Source organism: Podarcis melisellensis, assembly GCF_964234715.1.
Source record: "Podarcis melisellensis genome assembly, chromosome: 6".
NCBI classification, from domain to species: Eukaryota; Metazoa; Chordata; class Lepidosauria; order Squamata; family Lacertidae; genus Podarcis; species Podarcis melisellensis.
The window spans coordinates 54,480,869-54,505,191 of NC_138538.1; the positions used below are offsets into that span (position 1 = coordinate 54,480,869).

The window sequence follows — 24,323 nt, forward strand, 5'->3', positions numbered from 1 at the left end:
ACATTAAACATGCAATTTACGTGGGGGTCATGTTCCAGCAATCGCATCTAAAGCCAAAATCGTGTGTAGTCAAAATACATTGGATTCAATGGTGGGTGGATTGCCAAAGTCTGTTTTCCTGGAAGTCCACCCCCTTTCCGCTCCCTCCCTCCCTCCCTATTTATTTATTTATTTATTTATTTACCAACCATGTACAACTGAATGCGCACAAGGTAAAATGCACATAAATTGCAGGGTTACTGTATTCCAAGCAACTAGACGAGTTAAATGGGATTGTTGTAGAATTTCGCTAAACTGAGCAAAGGGGACAGTGCGGAAGTTTAATGAACATTTTACTAAACCCTTTCAAATGTGGTAATTAGGGCTTTTCATTTAAGATGCCTTGTTTTCTTATGGGGGGGGGACCCTGTTAAGTAATTTTTGAAATCACTCATTTATTTCCCCCACCCACCCACACACAAAAGCTGTGCATGATTCTTTGACAAAGCAGATGATACAATCATGCAAGCCACACCTTTGTCCCTTATAAATACTTGGCATTTTATTTGTATTAAGAGCCACAGTTAGGAGCTGTTCAGTTGCAATCTCAAGATGTTCATTTTGAATCATTCCACGCTGCCCACCTGGTGGCTAGAGAGTGAACTGTTACTTTAAAGAACAGTTTAAGTAACAACCATGCTTTGGAGTAGCAGGCAAAAGAGAGCAGTACATGTTACAGGAGTGAGTCTGCTCTGTATGCGAAGAGGGAAAATGCAACTCACTGACTAGGTGTTTTAATGTGTTAAATCTAGGGAGAAAACATTGTTGTGTGCAGGAAATTTGACTTCCCCTGTGCTGATAGAGGACTGGATTTGCAAAGGATTCTCTTTTCCGTTTCTCTAAAACCAAAATCTGTGGCAAGATGTTTGAAATCACCAGGACGCTTAGTGCTGCTTTGTTAAATAATGAGGTAATATTTTGTCACATCTTCTGGGCAGTGTTTGGTTTTTCTTCTTCTTCTCCATATGTTTAGAAAAGATTCCATCCTCAAAAGTGAGAGATTTAAAAGGGGGAAAAAGAGGGGGGGAATAGAAATCCTTCGCTTTATTTTTCTTTTTTCTTTTTTTAAACAACACCTCCCATCAATCATTTTGGATAACAGGATTCTCTTTTATTTGTGGTTTTAATCAGCTGCTGTTGCCTAGGACATTATGCCACGCAAGCCTTCTTAACTGCACAGTGTAGGTAGTTATTAACGCTGAATTGGCTTCTAGTATAGTCCATCTGGACTCTGTATGAGAAAGCTTGCTGGCGGTTCCTGATGCTAAGATACCCGCAACCTTTGGGATGTATGCATGGTGGAGAGGGACACAGTGCTATGAGATCACTTCTTTTAAGGGAAACTGTCATTAATGAGTCAAGAAACTGCTCATTTATGGTAAGGAAGAAGAGGGAGGGCAAAAGAACTCGTGTGGTTTCATTTTGAAAATGGATTAGCTGCATTTTGAGTCAAGTTTTTGGGGGGAGGGGGAGATAAAGGGGGTTTCATGAAAATAGCATCTCTACTTGGAGGCTTCTCTCAGTTTATGGTTGAGAGACTTTATTGAAAATTTTGATGCTTTACAAATTGTGTCACTGCTGGTGATGCACTGGTCAGCCGCCCCCACCCCCCGAAAGATGAATGGTCCTATTGGAAATCTGATAATAAGACTGTTCCCCCCAGCCCCAACAATAGGATTCTGCCTTTGTCTTTAGAGAGAGGCCTCTGTGGACATTGGTGTATTTGCCTTGTGGTTTTTCCCCCCACTTGCTTTATTATTTATTTATTTCAATTCTCTTAAATATTTTTCTTGTGTGGTTCTCAGTGTTGGTGCACATTGTACAAAATGCATGGATTTTTAGGTTGGCAAGACAGCCAATTTATGCTTGTATCTGCAATTGTATTTTAAGACAAAGAGCTGAATAATGATTCTGGACATTTAAAAAACGGTGGCTAATGAAGTGCGTTGAGACGGAGAAAATGATGGAGAAAGGATTTCTTTACTCTGTTTAATTTTTTTTTAACCTCTCAGAAATGAATTCAAAATCACTATTACAAATGAAACTCGCATGTTACAGTTGGGATTCACCATCCTCTTGCCCAGCCATTTACTCTACCGTCGTACTACTTGATGTTTTTAAGTTTTGAAATGGGTTAGTTGAATCTCTTAGTTTTAAGTAGACAGCAATCTGATCCAGAAGCAAAAGGAAAGCTTACAGTTATTTAAACAGTGTACAATTTTGTTTTTCAGTGAGTTGCTTTTATTTCAGTTTTCACTTCTTCATTTTCGTTATGAGTTATGTTTGCTCTTTGTATAGTAATATTGTGGTCTCAGTGGAAGATGTGTATGCTGCATGGCCCATGGTAGTGTTTTACTCAGATGTGGCTGCATTAGAATCTGACAAACAAATCAGTTTCTAATAGCTTGGAAACGTTTTAACTAATTTCAGATGGCACACAGAATAGTTTTGCTCAGAACATTCAGTGAGAGCACAAAATGTGTGTGTAAAATTGTTAATCTGAGTTGGCTATAGTATGAGCAGGTTCTAGTTTATAGACTAGGCTTCTTGAAGCAAACATAAGAATAGTGAATGCGTTTGGAAACAAACTCTTTTTCTATTGCAAATGTAAATGAAAATATCCTTATCGAAAGTGTTTTCACTAAGTGGGTGGACAGTGAAAAGTTTGTGACATTTTGTGTCACATTTGTGATTTTTATTTTCTCAGATGCAAATAAGCAAAGAAATTTCCACAACCATAGCAAGACTTAAAAATACTCTCTTGTATAGTGTAGAAAAGCATTACTGTCTTTTGTCTTAAACCAGAACAGAACAGTCCCTAAAACAAATCCCTAAAATCTTTCCTCCCCATTTTCTACCTGAACATTGTGAGTAAATTTTTGTCCTGAGAAATATCCCATGACTGTAATTTTGTAAATCAAATTTACAAAATACACGAACGTCCTTTATTATGGGCAGATCTTCGGGAATTACGTAGAGACTAAACACTATAGCACCAATGAATAAATACAGTTAAGATGCGCATTAAAGTGTTTTTGTCATATCTTTTAAGCCTAGAGGCAGATCATTAAATATGCATTTCTCTGGAAAGCAACTGTCGAGAAAGATAAGGTGGTTTAAATGGTCTAGACTTCACAGCCTTGCATGGAAGAGGTGAGAGGATGGAGTCAGTGGAGCATGGCTGAGGTGTAACACTTGAGTGTCAAAGTGCTGGAAACTCTAAGGTGTGGCCTGAAACTGCCCCTCTCTCTGAGTGACTGATGGAGGAAGGGGGAAAGAGGTGTGGGTAAAATCCATGCATGTGTGATGTTCCTAAACTGGCCCTTAATTACTAGACACAAGCAGCAGTTCAGAAATCTGGTCTCTGTTGTTGTAGAGGTCACCAAATCATTAACATTGTCAATCTGGCAGTAGCTAATTTCAATAGCACCTGATGTTGCAACGCCTCCTTTAGTTTCCCTAGCCAATCGGATCTTGCTTTCAGCTGACAGATGGTCCCATAAATGGATGTAAAAAGGAGAAGCTGCTAGCCAATTTCATCAAGGCTCTATTCAGTTGTTAGCTACGTTTTAAAATCAGGGGGCTTCATCACAGTGCTTGGGTTTTTGTTTTGTTTTCCTCATTTTGCTGCACCCTACAACAGCACTGTGTGTTTTGTGGATTTTTGATTTTGATTTTTAATTTATAAAAAAAGATACCATTCTAACACATTTAGTTCCCTGAAACCATATCAAATCCTTAGAGGAATTGAAGCCTTGCAAGACCTATTATTTGCCATTAAGAATGGTTATGGTAGGTATTAGTAGTTTTTAAAATCTGTTTGTTACAGCAGTCTTTCATAGTCTGTGTATAGAACATATAGCTTTCCCCAAGTCTGCATTTTGATCAGTCTGTGTTGTCACATGAGTTTAGTTTGCTCCCGCTGGCTCGCTTGTTAAATGTCTTTCTCCCTTCATTTATCTTCCTTCTCGCTCTCTCCTGCTCTCTCTCGCATTGATATACTTGCCTCGCTTTTAATAAAGGGCAGCCGCGATGTACTTTGCCATTTTAAGGTCATTATCATTTCTCTTTTGGAATAAAGAAAAGGCTGGTTTCCAGCACGAGGCTGCGTGTGGCCAACAGAAATGCTGAAGGCGGGGGTTGGGGTGGTTATTTCCCCCACATTCACACACGGGCATCACACACGAAAAATGGAATCCTTGAAAAAAATAAAATGAGGCAATTGCCTTGGGACTGATACTTTTTGGTTTGGTGTATTGCGCAGTAGGCATGGTATTTCTTCCTTCCTTCCTTTTTTCTAAGAGAGTGATTTATAGGAGCTTCAGTAAATGCTGCATATTGTATTTCAAAGAGTTTCCTGTCATGACCTCATAAAAAGAGGAGGCGGCTTGTATGTGTACCAGCGCCTAGTATATGCCGATTTGTTGCATCGTTGGGCAGGAGTTCTGTAAGAAGGAATGTCAGCTTTTACATAACGTTCTTTTTGCTTTTGACACTGTGCGGGGCTGTAAGGGTCCATCTTTGTGATCACAGATGGAGTGGAATGGCTTGAAAATGGTAAGTGGATGCCGGCAGCAAACTGTCCATATAGGCTTGGTGCAGTTGGTATGCCTTGTGAATTATGCTTGTTTAGGGTGGCAGATTGTGAGCCATAAATAAAATTACAGGTCGTTTTGGCTTTTAATGGGGGCACCTGTGTATGTAATGTGTATGTACAACTATTATATAAATATAGTCAAGTGTCGTGGCACTGAGTGTTTCATCCAGTGAGCATGCATTTGGATGATCTCCGCTGACAGTCGCGGTGCTTTTGTAGTGTGTCCCCAGCACAAGACGCCTTTTAATCTTCATTTGTGCTACACGATTGCTAAGTTGAAATCTAATGACTGCATGTACTGTTGCCGTAGAATCCGAATGCTATTGTGAAACAAGGGTGCTTTCTTTTCTGCCGAAGGAAGTTAAATCCATTGGTGTGATAGTAGTATTTCTATTTTTGGAGCATTCTTCCAGCAGAGAAAAATCAGAAACTACATGACTTGTCCTCTCTACCCCCCCCCCCATTCTCCCCACCACCCCCCTCGCTGTTTCTTGTGCTTTCCTTATAGATTGTGCAAAATGGCTCTATCAAATATGGACTTTTGAATCTTTCAGAACAGAGCAAATCACGGAGGTGGGGGGCAGCAGGAGGGAGGGAAAAGGCATTAACATTCACCTCATTCTTCCTACTTTTGTTTCAATTAAACATTTTGCAGGCGTTCCCTCTTCTCTCTCTGGATATTTATTATAAACTGGGAAACAAAGCTATGGTCTTTTCCCTATTCTTATAGGATTTCTTTGTCTAGCTGCTTGTTTTGATGGGTGTAAAACAAATAAGATTAGACTGAGCAGCCGAACTGAAAGCGATAGCTGGGAGGAAAAGCCAATGAAAGGTTGCCGGGGAAACGAGCATTGGGGAAGCTGAGTGGGGGAGCAGGTGGCAGTCATGTGGGAATACTGCAAACAGCGTAAAAAAATTCTGGGGCTACCTCAATTATCTTTGGTGTTCTTTGTGGCAGTCACAACTTTAATTATTCTTTATAAATAAGTGTTAATTACATTTCTGGCTCAAGCTTACAGTGATTTCTAGAATCCTTTTTTTTCCTGCATCTGTTCTTTTTCTGCATATGGTGGGTGGGGGCTCTTTAACCATTTTATTTCTGATGTGAAATTGCATGTGCAAGAAAGTACAAGGCGCAAGGGAAGCAGAACACTATAAGGATACAGGATGCTGAATGGAACTAGCAGACTTGCAAATGCTCTCTTAGAGTATTCATCAAATGTCAGGGTGAGAACTGTGCACAAACTTACCCTAAGTAAAGGTTTTTATGTGGAAGTGCTGTTTGTTGTGTGTTTTATGAAATGCCATGGTTCTGTAGTGGAATCATTATTTAATGCAAATACAGCCTGCCATTTAGTTTATGCATGGAATCACAGATTTCAAATATAATGAAACTACTCTTTTTCCTACCCAACTTAATTTCCACAGTCTTACAGATCTTTTATCGCAATACGTTATCTGTCTTTTGTGAAGCGGTACTTAAAATACAAAAATATAAGCTAGGTGCTGTTAAGAACAAACTTAAGTATCTGTTGCTAATTTTTATGGTGCCATATGTTGTCGGACACAATATAATAGCATAGCACCTCTTAAAAGAAGGTAAAAGGCATGTAAAGCATTAGAAGACTTTGTTGGTTGGCAGGTGATGGTAAATATAATACAGAAGGCTAAGGATGCACATGCCCGGAATGTATGGCAAGGATAAAAGAGAAGCATACCAGAAATACAGGGGCACACCTTTTATACTTGCCAAATTTCGCATTCCCTTTCTTTGGCACATAATTTGAATGATCGGTTAGAATGAAAATGCTAGTGTTTAGAAGGATTAAAAGACGAGAAATCAAGTCTGCTTGGATTTCATTCCTTAACTAATTCTTTTGGAGACTTCAGGGTAGACGAAATTGACCATGTCACTATATAGAAAAAGAAAGTTGTATGGGTTCATATATGAAAACTCTGATGAATTTAAAAAAATCATTTTCAGATGCAATATTATGTTCATAATCTTCATTCCACATTCAGACTTGAGTGTCTCCCTCCCCATTCTCAAAGAGTATCGGCATACAGCTCTATTGTTTTCTTGAATCATTTTGGTAGGTGTTTTTTTAGGGTTTTCCTTTCATCTACTCTACACAATTTTAGTGTAGATTTTCATTTTCTCCTTACATATGTCTCATTGGCATTGAGCTATTAGATTTTTGGTGTCAGAGATGGATGTAATATCCATAGCTTCTATGTATATGTGGCTCTTTATTTACTGTTAGCTTATACACATAAGATTTTCTTGGATAACATGAAAGCTTATGAATAGAACCTTTGTAGAAGAAAAATATATAAAACCAGCAGATTATTTATGATTGTTTCTGCACTGAACCTTTAATTGGATACCTAAAGCAGGTGAGATGTGTGAAGCATTTTATTTAAATATCTATAGTTTACAAAATTCTATCAGGACAAATAGTCCAATTTATGGATTGCTTAAATATTGACTCCATTCTTTAATTTATAATTATTCTTATTGCAGTGCACATAACTAATGAAACTGGCACGTTACGTAGAAAGATGCTCTTCTAGGTGGACATCTTTCCTTTGGCTCCTTTCTTTTTGTTGCCTCTTTTGGCTGCGTTGGTAAAGGAAGAACTAACATGTTGTATTAGAGAATCACAACAAAAGGGTGACCAAGAAAAGAATGACAACAAAAGGATGCTTCCAGTGGTGGGCTTGGTTATATTCTGTTCTTAATAGGCATAGAAGAGTTCAAACTTCAATGGATTATTTTTTTCAGTGTTATGGAATCTAAATAAATTGTTTTTTGGTAACACCTTTTCTTTCTTTCTTTTTTCAATCTTCCACATGCTTTGCCCCATAAGTTATGTTTTAAAAACTTTTGAATGCCTAGTATGTCGCTGGGAAAGCTTGTTAGGAGTTACTACATATGTAATATTAAGTCTTGCGTATGCATGACCTTGTGGAGAGGTTATGGTTCTAGGCTGTGCATGATTACCCACATAAAGTAACTTCAGGAGTATATAAATCCTTGATATTTTTGTACATAATCCAGGACCTTAAGATACAGAGTGGGCATGGAGTACAGCTTGAATATTTAATTGCACTCGCAGCGTTGTCACACTTTTCAGTTTCTCTGTTGTGTGGCATTTACTATATGTGATTATATGCCTTCTTATTTGGTTTGACTTTGGGGCATCTGACAGAATACCCTCTGATACACTGGCAAATACTGCAATGCAGTATTTTTTTTCAATGTCATTGGGGTTTAGGGAGAAAAGAATTGCAAGAAATTTTATGCAGGGCTGAATCACTGATGGCATCAGATTTTGTAAAATTGGCCAGTACCTTTTGGAAAGGCAATTGCCCATCTTCTGCCATTTCTGCTCCTCTCTCAGAGGTAGATGAGTGAGTGGGGTGTATGTGTCTGCGTGTTTATGCATGTGAGCATGTGCGCACTTATGCTTCTATTGCTTTGGTTTAGTTAAGCTAAACACATTTGGTCTTCTGTGAGAACAGACAAGGATGCATGAGATGTACATAATCCTATGGTAGAAAAATACATAATTCAGTGAAAACATTTGTTCTTTTCACCCCTTTCTAAAAAGTACTTTGGCTAAACTTATCCTGTATTTTTAGTTTTTTATAACCAGTGAAGAATATGTTCGTTTACATTAAACACAGATTTACTATGTACAGGAGAGCTATCAGCAATGTTCAAAATTTACTTAGCTATTCCTTCAGGCGATCTCCTAAACACCTTAAAGTGTAGAAGACTTATAGGTCACTAGCTTAGAGTTGAAGAAAAGAAAGCAGAGGTAGTAAATTTATATGCCATTGCAAAAATTGTGTAAACTAAGCTGTCAAGGGGAAATGAAGGGATAAACAGGAGGGAATGTACCAATCCAGTATGAGAGATAATGGACAAATTTTGAATTCGTGTAGTAGAAGTGTCAATAGCTTGACTTCGTATGCTTTTTGCTTTAATTATTATCTATGTTTCTTCTTAAATGATAGCATGGGGCAGCAAAAACATTCCCTTATTAATTGTTTTGACAATAGTTTTGGAGCAGCAGTGTTTTTAAAAAGCCGTGTAGCTGTATATGGCGAACATATATTTAATATTTGTAATAATTTGATGGGGTTCCCACAACTAGAAATCATTTATGTATTAATTCATTAAGAATTACCTCCATGGCCAGGGCTATTTATTTTCTCTAATAACTACATTAGTTTGCTTTAGCCATGGCACAGCTTTTGTGCCCATGGGGCCCTGTAGAAGTAAAGAGGAAACGGAGAATAATTCCCATCCATTATTCTTCCCTTAACTGTACCTTTTAATATGAAGTAGTAATCTAGAAGAGCCAGGAAATACCAAGAAGCAGCGAGAAACCCTTAATTAAATTGGATAAAAAGGCAGAGAGAACATTGAAGAAACAAGGTCAGTTAAAGGCTGAACATGCTTTTTAGAAATGCTCTATGCAAGGCTGGCTGGGGCTATATTTGGGAATGAGAACATATATAAAATGCTGAAATGTTCCTTTGTTGCTAAGGTGAACACAATTATGCCCAGTACTCTACCGTGATGGGCAGATGAGATGTCCTTGGCCTGGCCTCTTAAGAGGTACTTTAATTTTAAATTAGCTTGTATCATTAAAACCAGCAGAGACAATGCTGTGGGCATATGTGGTTATCTGCACATGCAGGAGCACTGGATTGGGTGTTGATCCAATGTGTTGTGTGCCATTTCAGTGATCCTAAACCTTGATGTTACAGGGGACATTCTGTTTGCCTGTTTACTTGAAACTGATGCACATGAATGTAGAAGTTGTAGTCATTTGTAACACTTCAAGGAAAATCCTTGCAAAGCGCTTCTGTGCGTACTTAAGTGTTTCTGAGTGTTGGCTTTGGACTGTGATACCACTGGATCCTTTCCAGTAGATAGCATCTTTAAATTCTGATCACTTTTGCATTGCCCTTGGCATATTTGCTTTTTGATTGATATGATATGTAGACACTTGTTATTTCTAACTCCCTGTAGATTGGAATATTGACCAGAAATACACCTGCGTTGTAACCTAGAAGTTTTATAGGCAATGTTAGAAATTCACTTGTATTTTAACAATAAGCAGTACTTTACTCTGGCTGGTAATGTAAGTTGGCCTTGCAGAATAGCCTTTTTGATATTCACTCTGCTGGTTAGTGTATTTATTCTCCAGGTTGCACCTGAAAAATAGCAGAATGGCTCCATCTTCATAAAGTGCCCTCTGTAAGCAGACTTAGCAGTGGGAAAGAGCTGTGAAAAATGAAGTGTAGCAGTCAAACTTGTTTAAAAACTCTCCAAGCTGAATTATAGTTAATAAAGGAGTGTTGTCTTTTCCATCGCTTTCTCTAACAAAGGTATTTTGGAATTAACATAGAAGTAAGTAGTAGTGGGGCAAATTTCCCCACCAGTTAGTTCTAACTGGAGCTGGCCTTTTAATGGCTAAGACCCTACTGTATTATCAGCTTACATAAGAATTACAGAATCCTCTGCCCCACTGATTTCAAGACATATTGGTTGTCGTAAGAAAAACCTAACCCTAAAACAGCTTTTCCATTAAAAACAACATCCTACACTTGTGTTCTACTTTTTGTGGAATACAAGGGTATTCTTATTCTGTTAATGTTTATCATCACTAAAGCACACTGATAATTAAGATTAGACATATTTCATATGAGAATAGTGTTAACATACATTTGGCCTTGAAAGCTTCCTGTCAGTGCATATAAAAATGGAAATCAGTCTGGTGTTTATCACAAGCTTAAAAGACAAAGGCTGTGATTCTGCATTCAAGCTGCTTAAATCTTAGTGACCTCAATGAAATTTAAGAAGCCTAACTGCAGAATTTCCTGTCAAAATCTGGGCCTAAAGACAGTTGAATTACAGTATTCTGTTTACCTACAGACCTAGACTCTAGATTTTAATTCCCTCTGGAGTCAGATTGAAATGCCCACTGAAACATTCAGATACCTTTTCCAAAATCTTCTGCAACCTTTAGGATATTTTGAAAGGTGCTAGTAGTTGAGCTAAGGTGAAACATTCAAGTAGAATACAAAGGGAGAAGGTTGAACCATATAAAATAAAAAAGCTAGAACAGGGTATGCCCACCAGCTATTGGGAGTTGAAAGAGACATGTGTTTTGAAGGTTGAACCACCATCTAAAATGTGTTACATTAACTGTCTGCTCATAAAGTCAAAGAAGCATACATGGTCTTTTCTTCTGCCACCATCCATCTAACACTGGCACTTTTTTGGTGCTGCCTATAAGCATTTCTTAGTACTGAATTAGTTATTGAACTGAAGGTAATCCTAGTGCAGCAGTTGCGGCTCATTAGTGCAATGGCAATGAGCGCAACAAATACATATTTTTGGGATGAAGCAGGCCACTTATTTATTTTGGATTATTCAGCAGATAAGCGGTGTTGGCGTGGCAGTCGGGCAAGGATCTGGTCTTCGTTTGAATCAATGTTGGAATAAATACTGCTACTAGACATTTGGGAAGCACCCATGAGAGTTGGCCAGCATTAGACTCTGATGTGGTGTAGACCAGGCATCTGGGTTCCCACTGGGCAGCTGGGGGGGGGGGAGGCCGGGCCCCTTTTGATCTAGGGGTGTGGCTTGATTATCCCCCCACCATCCCAAGACCTCTTATGGAGGTTCTCATTATGTTTAGATCCTGCCCAATGCCATTCCACCCAAGGTCATCACAAAGTATAGAATGCGTAACAGAGTGACCTTGACCATCCTGCCCACCTAGTACTCTTGCCAGATCCTGTGGGACCTTGCAAGAACTGGCTGGGGAAGCCACAGCCTGGCAGCTGCTGATCCACCAGACAGTGGCATCCTGCACAAAAGGCATGGGAAGCAATGGTATAACATATTGGTTCAACTTTATCTACAGGTTTTGGTCTTACATTTAGTCTGAAACAAACGTGGTAGTTCAGAAATAGAAATGGGATCCAGATAAAATGTTGCTTGAATGCAGTGAGCAGTTTTTAACAGCTCATTTTCAGTGTCAACTTTGAACTTGTAGATTTTATAATTTATATTTTATAATTTTATAATTAACATATACAGTGATGTCTCTCTTACCCCTTTTTTCTTTTGGCCTGTATTGATCTGTGCTGCTGTTGAAATGCATGTATTTTTTATTACACAAATATCCATATCTCTTTCTAATGTGTGCCAGGTATGCTGTTAAGGTGCAGCTTTTACAGTGCCACATTGCAGGAGTCTTTTAAGAAGCAAGCTCCACTGAATTCATTGAGGCTTAATCCTACTTAAGGAGGGCTACAGCTGTGGAGCATCAGTTGTTCTTTCTGTAAGAACAGCTATTGTAGCGAATTAGCCAGGTCTAGACAGATTCATGCATTGTAAAGGCAAACTTATAATGCAATCCTAGTCTCATCTATACAGAAGTAAGCTTCATTGAAATCATTTTGACCTGCAGCACAATCCTGGCCATGGCTACATCAATACACATTCTACTGAATTCAGTGGGGCTTAGTCCCAATTAAGAGGGGTTTAGATTACATCTTTACTCCTAGGTAAGTGTATTTAGGATTGCAGTGTTAGTATAGCAACTAAAACGGCTTTGAATGTGCCCATTTGAAGGAACCAATTCAGTAGCTCTGCATAGTAGCATATGTGTTTGGAACACTTCAAAAACTTTACTGCGAGTTTAACCTACTCAGAGAATCTTGAATGTGGTTAATGAGTTGACATCATGTTTGATCATTCAGAAAGTGTGGTATATATTTAACAGTAGAACTGCTATTTCCGTAAAATGAGTATATTTTTAGTATCTTTTCTTTGCCAGCACTACATCTGAAAAAAATATTTGTAAGTTGAATATTTGATGAAGTGGAAAATAAAAGCTGAAATTAACACTGTGTTTCTTATACAACTTTAGTTGGAAGTTTAGTTAGGTGAGGAAATCATGAGGTGTGAGTTAGCAACACATTTTAGTGAAGGAGGAGGAAGCAATATTTTTCCACCACAGTTTTGGTCTTTAAAAGGCTTCAGTCTGGATCCCAGCAGTCCAAGTCCTGGTATACGCATGCAACAGAATGAGATGGTAGAATGAGGCAGTACCCACTTAAACCTGCAGGTGATAGGGAGTGCCAGGCCCTAAGATGCTAGTTTTCCACTTACAGAGAAACTTCTGCATAGGGGGATTTTTTAATATTAAAAAAAAAAATGATTTATGCCTGCAGCCCGTCCTGTGACCTGTCTCTGTCGCCTCGTTTTGCTGAATATGCAGGCCAGACCTAAACTGCCCTTCTGCGGCTGTAGGTTGAACATAACAACATAGCTAGCTCCCTGTATTATCACTTCATTGTCATGTCCTATACACTTGAAATGAACTGATAGATTATTCTCAATTTGTGAACAAAGTAGGAGACAGTATGAATGCAGGTGGACAGTAATTGAACATCATGCACCATTTGTGAGGTGTTACAAATCCTGTAGGGGCAGAGCTGTTTCGTAACCAGAATTTAATCTCAGTTGTTCTCTACACAATTATTTTGTTATGGTATGCAGTGCCATGATCAACTTCAGGTGAGGAAACTTCAGTTAATTTAGGGTAACCAATTTGTGTTTTTTTAAAAATAATAATAATCCTATAATCTATATTTTACCATTTTAATCTGAGATTTCTTTGTAGGATGAGTTGCACATAGAAAGAAAGGAAACACTGTTTATATTGTATGGTTATATTGGATACAACTGTAGTTTAAACTTGAATATCTCAAGTTTACCTATTTGACTGTCACAACCTCAGCTGTCTTGGGAATCAGATATTGGCTTTGATAGAATATAATGAATTTTGTATACTTCAATATTTTCAGGGTGAAATTTTGCATGACAATTACTATACACATTTATAACCTATATTTGAAAATAGTTTATTGGCTTGACTTGTTCACAATGATGAAACCTTGTTTGCATAACAACATAAAACATAACATGGCATAGCATAACATAACATAACATAACATAACATAACATAGCATAACAACAGTGCTCCTATTTTCCTCTGTCAATGTATATATTAGAAGGCTTTATTACTGCCTTAAATGTCCAGCTGACTGTAACTGAATGGTCATTTAGAGTTTTATGCAGGAAGTATATTCCATTTGTAATATGTCATCTGCTGTTTGTTCTTCAGTGTAGCATTCGCCTGTGTTGTTACATGATGCTCACATTTGACAGCAATGAAGTATTTTATTCACGTGCAAACTTAAGTTCATATTTGCAAAACTTGCTGGTTTAGCAATATAGCATCTTGTCTGTCTTTCAAAAGCTTTAGAATAACTGAAAAGTTGCAGCAGAAGGTGTTTGGTATCTCTGTGCAGATCTTGTGCATTTTTTGCCCTTGGAATATACTTTCCATAGCTAGAGCTATGCTGGAGTCATGACCCTTAGACCATGTGTATACCATGCCATTGCTTTGGTTAGTGCTCTTTTCACCGTGGTACACAGTGCACCCCAAAGCACCAAAAATGTATTGTTCTTTTATTCAGCTGCACCTGCTCCTGAGCATTTCAGGCTGCTGAGAAATGCCTTAGTTACCTCGGGACTAGATAGCTGCCACATCCTGTCTTTAAAGAGTCTACAGAAGCTCCAATTTGTTCAAATGCAGCAGCTAAACTTATTGGAGGAGTTTGTTGTTGGGACATGTGGTTTTCATTTTGCTGCAACTGCAATTCAGAGTCTTGATGATAACCTTTTAAAAGCCACAAGTGACTTGAATGTTGGTTACCTAAAGGTTTTCTCCTCCCATACCATCCTGCCTATTCCTTCAGACCTTCTAGAGTGGATTCTCCATGTCGCAGCAATGACCTAGGCACAGTTGGTTGCAATGGGACATGGAAAAGATCCTTCTCCATTTGTGTACCTAAATAGCAGAACTCCTTATCCTTACCTTAGCCTCTTTTTATTGGTCTTGTGCCACCAGCTGAAGACAGTTCTTTCCCCGCAGGCATTTGCCAAGCAGTATAATATAATATTAGTGCACTGATCCCTGGTTTTAAAGTTTCCTTTATTTGCTGGCAGTTCTTTTTTTAAAATTTAATGTGAGGGTTTTCCTTTTTAAAAAAAGTGTTAGATCTTGTGTTTTAATATTGGAGGGTAGATGCATTTATTTGATACATCTAATAAAGAAATAAAAAGTAGTATTGAGACTAGATTCAGAGGTAAAAATGAGACAGTCAAGTTTGATAAAATCCTATCAGAGCAGTTTCCGCATGTGCTGTAGATGGAAGCGAGTGGCAGATGGGGATTGTCAACCTGGCAAGGTAGCTCACCTAGGAGAAGGAAAACTAATCCTAAAACTCCTCTGTCTTGCGGGATATCTTTGGGAGATGAAAAGGCTAAGGAGTGAAGCCTACACAAATCCACAGTAGAGTCCCTAAGATGGTTGGATGGCTCCTTGTACGCCTCATTCTGTCAGCTGCTCTAGCCAAGCTGAGGATACCATGCTCAGTGATATCAAACACCACAGCAAGGTCTAGAAGTGAGAACCAGGTCGCAATCCCACCCCCACCTCCCGGTTGTGTTCTCTGTAAAGGTTCCATGGACAGACCATGACCCAAATAGAAATGGATCTCAATAGAAGTGCTATCCAAGAATGCTTGCAGCTTGCCCTATCACAACACTCTCCACCACATTCCCCGAAGGGGTTTTTGTCACTGTTAGTTTTTCTGTTCAAGGAGTTGAGGCACTGTATTTTAAAAATGTCATCTATTAAATAAATATTGCTGGAATTTTAGTGAGCAGCTGTAATTACAGGTGTGATAGTGTAAAACCTCTAAATATAACCATATATCACCAGAAATGTTTTCAAAGGCAAAGCATGTAACATATCAACTGATCTGTAGAAAATGTAACTTGAAAAGAGACATTGCACATACTTTTGTAAACCAATAAATCTTTAATAAAAATACATTTAAAAACAAAACAAAAAATACTACTTAATTGTAAACAAAACATGTAAACTGATTTAGTAGTACAGTTTTGCTGGGGGAACTTGAGTAACAGTGCCATGATGTTCAACTGATAGAAGTAGAAAATAAATACTCCTTGTATTCATCCAGGTAGTGGTAATATCTGTGATAGTAATATCTGACTACATGAAGTATTTAGTGTCATTTGTGCCCTCTTCTCAGCTTCTTCCACAATTTAACATTTTGGCACACCTTTTCCCTCTAAATTTTGATTTCTAAACTTTCCATCATTTCAGCTCTCCCCACCCCCTTTAAAAATAGTTGTGAATATGTTTCAGTCCATGGGTAGGTAAACTAAGGCCCGGGGCCTGGATCCGGCCCAGTCGCCTTCTAAATCCAGCCTGCAGATGCTCCAGGAATTAGTGTGTTTTTACATGAGTAGAATGTGCCCCTTTATTTAAAATACATCTCTGGGTTATTTGGGGGTCTGCCTGGTGTTTTTACATGAGTAGAATGTGTGCTTTTATTTAAAATGGGTTATTTGTGGGGCATAGGAATTCGTTCTTCTTTTTTCAAAATATAGTCCGGCCCCCCACAAGCTCTGAGGGACAGTGGACCGGCCCCCTGCTGGAAAAGTTTGCTGACCCCTGTTTCAGACCTAGATTACATGTCAAAGTGTGCACCCTTGTATATCCAAAGAATCATACCTGTAAAACAAACATTTCAGTATTGTCAAATGTTTCATTTCTAAGGATCTGTTTTAATAATATATATTTTTATGTCCTACCTTCTTTTCATCGTGGAACTGAAGGGAGTCTCAAGTGAGCTCCCACCCAGAGCATACATCAGATGCTGCTTCAGCAAAGTTGTTCATTCCCTTCCAACCATGCTCACATCAGTCCATACATGAGACTTTATTTATTTTACAGTGAATTAGCACTTTAGATGGCCATGCCTCTTCCACAAGTAGGAAACACTAAAATACTTTCTATCTTCATCCTAGATCTGCCAGATAAACTGGTTGTAAATACTTTCCCAAGGAATGGTTTGTTATTCTGTTGCAAACTGGTAATTGGTGCCTGCCTGTTAAAGGCCACAATCCATTCTAAGGTTGGATATAGGAGATAAAAAGATATGTATTTGGTGAGACAGGATTATATGTTTTTATTTCCAGGTATTCGGTGAGAGAAAGTAGTATGTTTTTATTTCCAGCTTTTAGTATTAAGTACCCACTAAAGGAGCGACTCAAACATTAGATGGCCGGACATTATACGCTTGCACTGCTTTCTGCAAATTTTACTCTAGCGCCAATTCCCTTCATAAGAAATCACTGCTGATGTTGTTCTGCACTACTTTTTCTTTTTCTCTCTCAAGATAGTTACTTGTACAGAATCAAATACATTATCATTAATCACACTGTTTTCAGTGTCATCAAATGAAAGTGTGTTTTAGGACTGGGTAACGGGGGAGCAGAAATAGATCATTAGCATTGCCCATTGCTTTGTGGATGTGTACTGCCTCAAGGTTGTATCCAGTCCTACTCAGAATACACCCATTGAAAGTAATGGCCTTCTCTGAGCATAGTTTACTTGGATACAATCCATGGTGTTGGGCTCACCACCCATTCATACTTGACTAAGAATAAAGAAAACCCATTTTCTCCGATAAAAATGGTCTTGTTTAATTGGACTAGAGGTCTGTTTAGAATAGCATTGTCTGTGATGGTGGCCAGTCTCGTGTCACAAATATGTTTGCAAACAGGACAGAATGATTGTCAACCTCTTATTTGTCCCCAGCAACTGGCAGTAGAGGTTTATCACCTTGGCACATGTATATTTTCTTTCTGACTTTGACGGCAAATATCCCTTGATTATGTCCTCTGAAACATATTTAGCCTCGTAATCATCACTTTATTCTGTGACGGTGAATTTTGTAGGGTTGTTTTTCTGGTGGAGGTGGGAGGGAGGTGTTCCCCCTGGCCTACTACACTGGAGGAATTAAATCTGAAATCTAAATATATGAATGACATGTTCTGCTATTAAACTGTTGAACTATGACCCTTATGTCCTTTGTTTCCTAGCAGTAGAAGATTACAACAGATAGTTAAATTATCATCCCCCAAGTACTTAGGAAAGCAACACTGACCCTGTATGAGGATAGGTTATGGTGCAACCATTATAAAATTAACTTACTTACTTGCTCTTTTCTATCTATCTGAAGATAGTAACATAAAGACATAAACCAAAAAATAACAATAAAACCCCAAGACTCACAACCAAGATTGTCTCTTGCCTCCTTAGCAACCTCAGCATTTTCTAGCTGGTCACGGGCTAAGCCATTTGCAAAGTGTTTGCAGAGATGGCCTATGTATCCATACATTTCTGACTTTTTTTTTTTTTTTTTTTTTAGATAGGTGGCGGAAATTGAAAGCTCACCTTCCCATTGTGCATAGTTTGTTGGAGAGATTTCAGGAGTTAAAACAATGAGAGATCTGATCATAAGAACGTAAGAAGAGCTTGTTGGATCAGACTAGTGGCCCATGTAGTCCAGCACCCTGTTCTCACAGTGGCCAACCAGGGGCCAATAGGATGCCAGCAAGTAAGATTCAAGCGCAGGACCACTCTCCCCTCCTGTGATTTCAAGCCACTGGTATTCAGAAGCATTACTGCCTCAAACTGGAAGCAAAGCATATTTTTAAAGATAGATGTTCTCAGCATTGTGATGCTGTTCGTATATGTCATTCTTCAGCCTCTCTCATCTCTGCAGATACTTGCTTCAAGTATAAGGAACACTGTAGTTAAACAAAACAAAAACAGCAAAAGAATGCTTAATACAGTGGTACCCCGGGTTACAGGCACTTCAGGTTACATATGCTTCAGGTTACAGACTCCACTAACCCAGTAATAGTGCCTCGGGTTAAGAACTTTGCTTCAGGATTAGAACAGAAATTGTGCTCCGGTGGCAGCAGGAGGTCCCATTAACTCTAAAGTGGTGCCTCAGGTTAAGAACAGACCTCCAGAACGAATTAAGTTCTTAACCTGAGGTACCACTGTAATTTTAAACAGAAAATGAATTTCTTGGCTAGAAAGCAAGTTTATTTTTGAATGCAAACTAGATAACAGCAGAAAAGTATGTGAGCTGTGAGAAGGTTCACCCCATGCACACTCCCAGCAGCTTCTAACACATGCAGGGCAGCCACATTGAGAGAGTAATGGCACGATTGCTAATGCCTGCACTGTATCTTCCTTGGCTTCTCCCCCTCATGGCATTTACACTGCCACTGGCAGGCAGTTTTAAAAACTTAATTGCTACTGGAATTTCTGAGGGAGCAGATAGTAAGAGGAGATTTTACTCTTCCTGCATTCTGTGGTGTCCTCTCCATCCCCACCCCAAGCCTGAAGTTCTGGGACAGTTTTTTGGCAGACAGGTTCTGCTCTATCTGTTCATGCCTCCTTGGGCCACTTTCAGAACCTAGGTGATGGGTGTGTCTGACCTCTCTAGAGAGGCAGAGCTCAACCCAGTGACTGACAGCTCTGAGATGGGTGGCATTAGAGGCACAGAGGAAGTGTTGGAGATGAAAGCAGGGCTGAAGAGGGAGGAAGGGCGTGGGGTTCTTGTTGCAGGGACAGGCAAGGCGAGCAGGTTGAGGGATCCTCCACTTGGCTCCTTTCCAGTATCCTCACTGTCGGGCTCCCCCAAGTTGGGCACCTCCCCAGAGTCCCTACAAACCATTTACAGTGGTACCCCGGGTTACAGACGCTTCAGGTTACAGACTCCACTAACCCAGAAATAGTACCTCAGGTTAAGAACTTTGCTTCAGGATGAGAACAGAAATCGGGCGGCGGTAGCGGGAGGCCCCATTAGCTAAAATGGTACTTCAGGTTAAGAACAGACCTCCAGAACGAATTAAGTTCTTAACCCAAGGTACCACTGTAACTGCATCGTCCTGATTTGACCAGCCCATGACTCTGTGTGTGTGTGTGTGTGTGTGTGTGTGTGTGTGAGAGAGAGAGAGAGAGAGAGAGAGAGAGAGAGAGAGAGAGAGAGAGAGAGAGATGGTTCCACTCATCATTGGCATGTGTCCCCCAAGAAGTTAATCACCAGGGAATGGTGACCTTGGACAGAAAAGGGTTCCTCACCTATCATGAGTGCAGCAAACTCAACAACACAAGAATACCTGTTTGCTAATGTGAACAGAGACTATACAGACAGTGGTCATTTTGCTGTGGTTAATTAAAAATATATGTGCTATTTTTGCCTTGTAACAAACGCTTTAAAAGCCATAGCTCTGTGATTATGCTAGAACTAGCTCAAGAGTGCAATCTATGTAGGGGTTTATAGCTAACACTGTTTAGAATAAATATTGGAGTAAATTTGGCAAATATGTCTTTGTCATAGTTTCTGGGATAATTCTTTTTCTGTGAGTGACACCTTGGTGAAAACAGGCTTTTATTGTGCTCAGAAACATTTATGTAAGGATAGGTTGCATATGGCTATGGGGCACTGGTGATTGTCAGAAGGCACATAATTTTTGCTTTCTAATTCTCACAAATTTTACACATTAAGAGCCATCTTGGATTTTTCACACTTGGAAGGTAATAGTTGCAGGCCCCTAACAATATACAGTAAGTTGGACATACCTTACAGATATAGTCTTGTATCTTTCTAGATAATGAAAACGACAAGTAAATGAAGCTTGTATATAAGTAAATTACTGTATTTTTCGCCCTATAGGACGCACTTTTCCCCTTCCAAAAATGAAGGGTAAATCTGTGTGCGTCCTATGGGGCGAATGCAGGCTTTCGCACCAACCCCTCTCGCTCTCCAGGCTTTAGGAAGCTATCAGCAAGCCTGGGGAACCCGCGGGAGTTCCCGCAGGGCTCTCTAGGCTGCGGATAGCAGCCTGCTTCCCGGAGCGCGGGGCGGGCTGAAAGCAGAGCGCCTGGCGCTTCGGGAAGACATCCGCAGCCTGCTGTGCGGGGAGCGCTGAAGCAGAGCGCCCCGCGCTTTGGACAGACATCGGGCAGCCCCACAAGCTCGGGGGACAGCGGGGAGCGGAGCGCCGCCATCCCGCTGTTCCCCGACCTGGTTTGGATTCCCCGACCTGGTTTTGGGGGGGAAATAAAGGAAAACATTTTTTCCTTTATTCCCCCCCCCCCCCAAAAGAACTAGGTGCGTCCTATGGGATGAAAAATATGGTACTTGTACACTTCCTGCTCTGCTTTGTTTCCAGCATGTCCCTCAGGACTCACTAGTCCCAGTCTCGACTTGCTCTGTGACCACGACTGCAGCAATAGCTTCACAGCATCTACATTGCTTCCATTTGTCTCGCCCTCCTGGTAAGGTTGTGTCTCTGCTGGTTCACCAGCGGAGCCAATTTGGTGCTCTCACCGGTGTGCCCTTGTAGTAGTAACCATCCTGTCACCTTGTAAGGGGCTACTGGCTAATATGGCTTTGTCCATCAGATAGAGCCGCTCCTGTCTGGGTCTGGGTGGCTCTCTCAGTAGCAGAGCAAGGGCTAAAGCAAATGTAATATCGTGTGAGATAGGGATGGAGCAGAAGTTTTATTCAATTCTTATGTCTGATTCAGTTCTTAGCTGTGATACCTGCAGTCCAATGACTCTTGGGACACTGTTCTATGAGTCTCTTTTAAAGGCAGACCTACCTAATTTGCACTTTTCAAACTGAAGCACAGCCATCCTTTAAAATTCTGGGACTTTCTGAATGCAGAACACAGGCTGTACCATTGAGCTACTGCCCCTCTGATTGGATTCTCCCTTTTCAATGACTTCTGTTATACTATGGAAAAATAAAAACCAGCAGGAGATCTCATCAAGTCTTCTTTGGCCCTAATGTTATGCTAGGATTCTTTTTAAAGAAAGTCATAGCCATAAGCACATTCTTCTCTCTTTTTGGGAATTGACATTGGCCTAATTCAGTGATGGCCAAACTTTGCCCTCCAGCTGTTTTTGGACTACAAGTCCCATCATCCCTAGCTAACAGGACCAGTGGCCAGGGATGATGGGAATTGTAGTTCCAAAACAGCTGGAGGGCAAAAGTTTGGCCATCACTGGCCTAATTCATGCACCACACTAAAGTATAGTAAAAACAAACGGTCATTTCATGTGATCGTGCGGTCTGCTGCTGGAACACACTCATTCTGCTCTGGACCCTACTCTTGTTGTCTTGGCTTGTTGCATCTGAAGCCAGGCAGACTCACAAACCAAAAGTGATAACCCAACGGTTTGATGGAGACAAACCAAGAGCATGGATTTGGATTGTTGTGACAAAGCAGACTCTGCCTTGTTTCTGGCAGCGCAGCAGAAGCAGAGCAATAACTTTTCAGAAGCATGTATATTAAGATACAGTTTGTTCTTGATTTAATATGATGTGCAAACCAGTCCATTTCTCTCATGCAGTATGTCAAAAACCAACTAATGTAACTGAGACAGAAGTAGAAATGCAAAGGTAGAAATGCGAGTCCGGGTTCAGAATTACAACCTGTTCTGGTACTTTTTCTAAAGGATCAGTTTAGAGGGGTTTCTGGATGTACAGGCAGCTGCAATATCTAGGGATGCCTTTTCCCAGCTTTGGGTAGCATACAAGCGCACACATTCCTGAAGAAAGCAGATCATCCATTGTTACACAGCCATTAATCATATCCATATTAGATTACGGAAACACACTACATGTGGGGTTGTCCTTGAAAAGTGTTCAGAAACTCCAGCTGGTACAAAACGTTTTAGCCAGAATAATTTCTACTGCTCGCTTTCCTGACCATATTACTTTGGTCTTGCTTAAATTATACTGGCTTCCACTTTGTTTCTTGCTCCAATTCAAGGCACTTGTTATTACCTACTTTGGGCTGCCTTTGAAGATGACCTGGAAACTTCAGTTGGTCTAAAACGCAGCAGCCAGATTACTGGCTCGGTTTCCATTTGGAGCTTATAAACCCTATTTTAGAACAGCTGCATTGATTGCCTGTTTCCTGGCCCAGTTTAAGATGCTCATGCTAATGTTTAAACCCCTAAATGACTTAGGTCCCAATAGCTGAAAGATGGCCTCTTTCCCTACAGATCTTCTTGGATTTTAAGTGGTTCATATGCCCTCAAAATCTTGGGGGTTGTTAGCCCAGGAGAGAAGATTCTCTCTAGCATCCCTGAAATTGTGGAATTTCTGCCTAGAATAGGTGCATCTGTTACACAGTGTATATCATGGCTGAAGATGCACCTATTTGCCCTGGCTTTTGACACTATTATATATGATTTTAGAAAGCAATTTACAATTATATGAAGGCATACTTCCCCATAAAATACAATATAAAACCCTGTAAACGTTTAAAACATAAACTTCAATATATTTTTGTTATTTATAGTTCAGTTATTATGCAGGTATTTTGCCTGTTACGGTGCCCAGTAGTATGAAACCATAAAAGTGCCAATTTCTAACTTACTCATGTTACAGGCTGAATCTTACATTTTATATAAAAGTTGTAACGTTTTGTCACTCAAAAATTTAGACATTGATAAGCATCCATTAGACCAGAAGCTTTTAATTTTTCTTGACAAGTTATTTCTGCAACTAAGAAGTTCTGTTTTTCGCCAAGGTTCTTTGGAAAAATGTTGATGATACCCTCATACATTTTTGCAGGTTGTTGTGTCAAAATGCAGAGGGTTAAAGATTTATTTCGGGGATATTGGATTTGCCTGGAGGCAGAGATACTCTGAAACTTAGTTTTCCTCTTTTATTTTGAGTTCATAATGTATTTATTAAGTAAATAATAGCATGTCTTGTTGTGCAGTACAGAAGCTTTAATAAAAATAGTAATTGACATTGAAACTTGGCAGTTGTGTTATTGAGAAGCAAATACACTTTTGAAGGTCCCACAGATAAGCTTTTATATTATTTCCACGGCGTTTTTTCAGATACCAGCCTACTTAAACAAGAATAAGTTTATTGATTGATATATTAAGAGATTATGCCCTGTCCTTGAAGCACGTTATCATGATTACCTCCAATAAAATACTAAAACTATGCAGTAGCTAACACATATCAAGATGACATTGATTGCTCAATCTAAACAAATTTAAGCATTTATCCCAATGTTTTAAATAGAAGAAATTAAGTATTTGTTGAAAGCTGTAACCTTATGTCCACTTCTCTAGGAATAAGCTCCAGTCATCTTATTGAGACTTCCTTTTGAGTTTGCATGTATGAGATTGTGTTGTGACTACCCTTTCAAATCAACACTTGAAAACCTTGGGTTTGAATTTCCCTTATACTTGAGGGGCATTTCTGTCTTGGTCCAAGTGTGACATGAGAGATAGGCTGGAAGTAAGAGAAAAGACATTAACTGGTGTGATTTGTTCACAAGGATCATCAGTATATCCTCTTGCTTTCTTCTAGTATTCTTCTAACATTTTGGCTAGTGGAAATATGGGTTTATCATGTCTGCACAAGATGAAGGATTTGGGGTCTCACATTTTAATTCTTCATTTCCTGGAGTAGTAGTGCTATACCAGCAACTGAGGATGGGTGACTATGTTAATTTTTGGCTCCCCCCCCCCCCCAATATTCAGTTCGATTCTTCACATTTTCAAATCAGGTTGTGATTTTTAAAATGCAAATTTCTCTTAATATACAATTTTTTGCATGGATTCTTTTTAACATGCATTTTTTTTGCAAAGTA

The 24,323-nt window shown here is 39.5% G+C and overlaps 1 protein-coding gene across 7 annotated transcripts in view; it reads left to right on the top strand.

The window, feature by feature from the left end:
• ELAVL4 (ELAV like RNA binding protein 4) overlaps positions 1 to 24,323 on the top strand; it is a 93,286-nt gene that overhangs the window by 13,481 nt on the left and 55,482 nt on the right. For 2 of the 7 annotated variants that reach the window (XM_081914014.1, XM_081914016.1), the window contains exon 1: positions 1,286 to 1,417. The exons of 1 other annotated variant lie outside the window; for it this stretch is intronic. In XM_081914014.1, the coding sequence (XP_081770140.1) occupies positions 1,301 to 1,417 (117 nt within the window). In that variant the 5' untranslated portion in view covers positions 1,286 to 1,300. Of the gene's footprint in view, positions 1 to 709; positions 950 to 1,285; positions 1,418 to 3,596; positions 3,832 to 4,240; positions 4,597 to 5,572; positions 5,864 to 24,323 lie in introns of those variants that run through there. 4 more of the 7 variants (XM_081914018.1, XM_081914020.1, XM_081914019.1 and 1 more) reach the window with 4 other exon arrangements.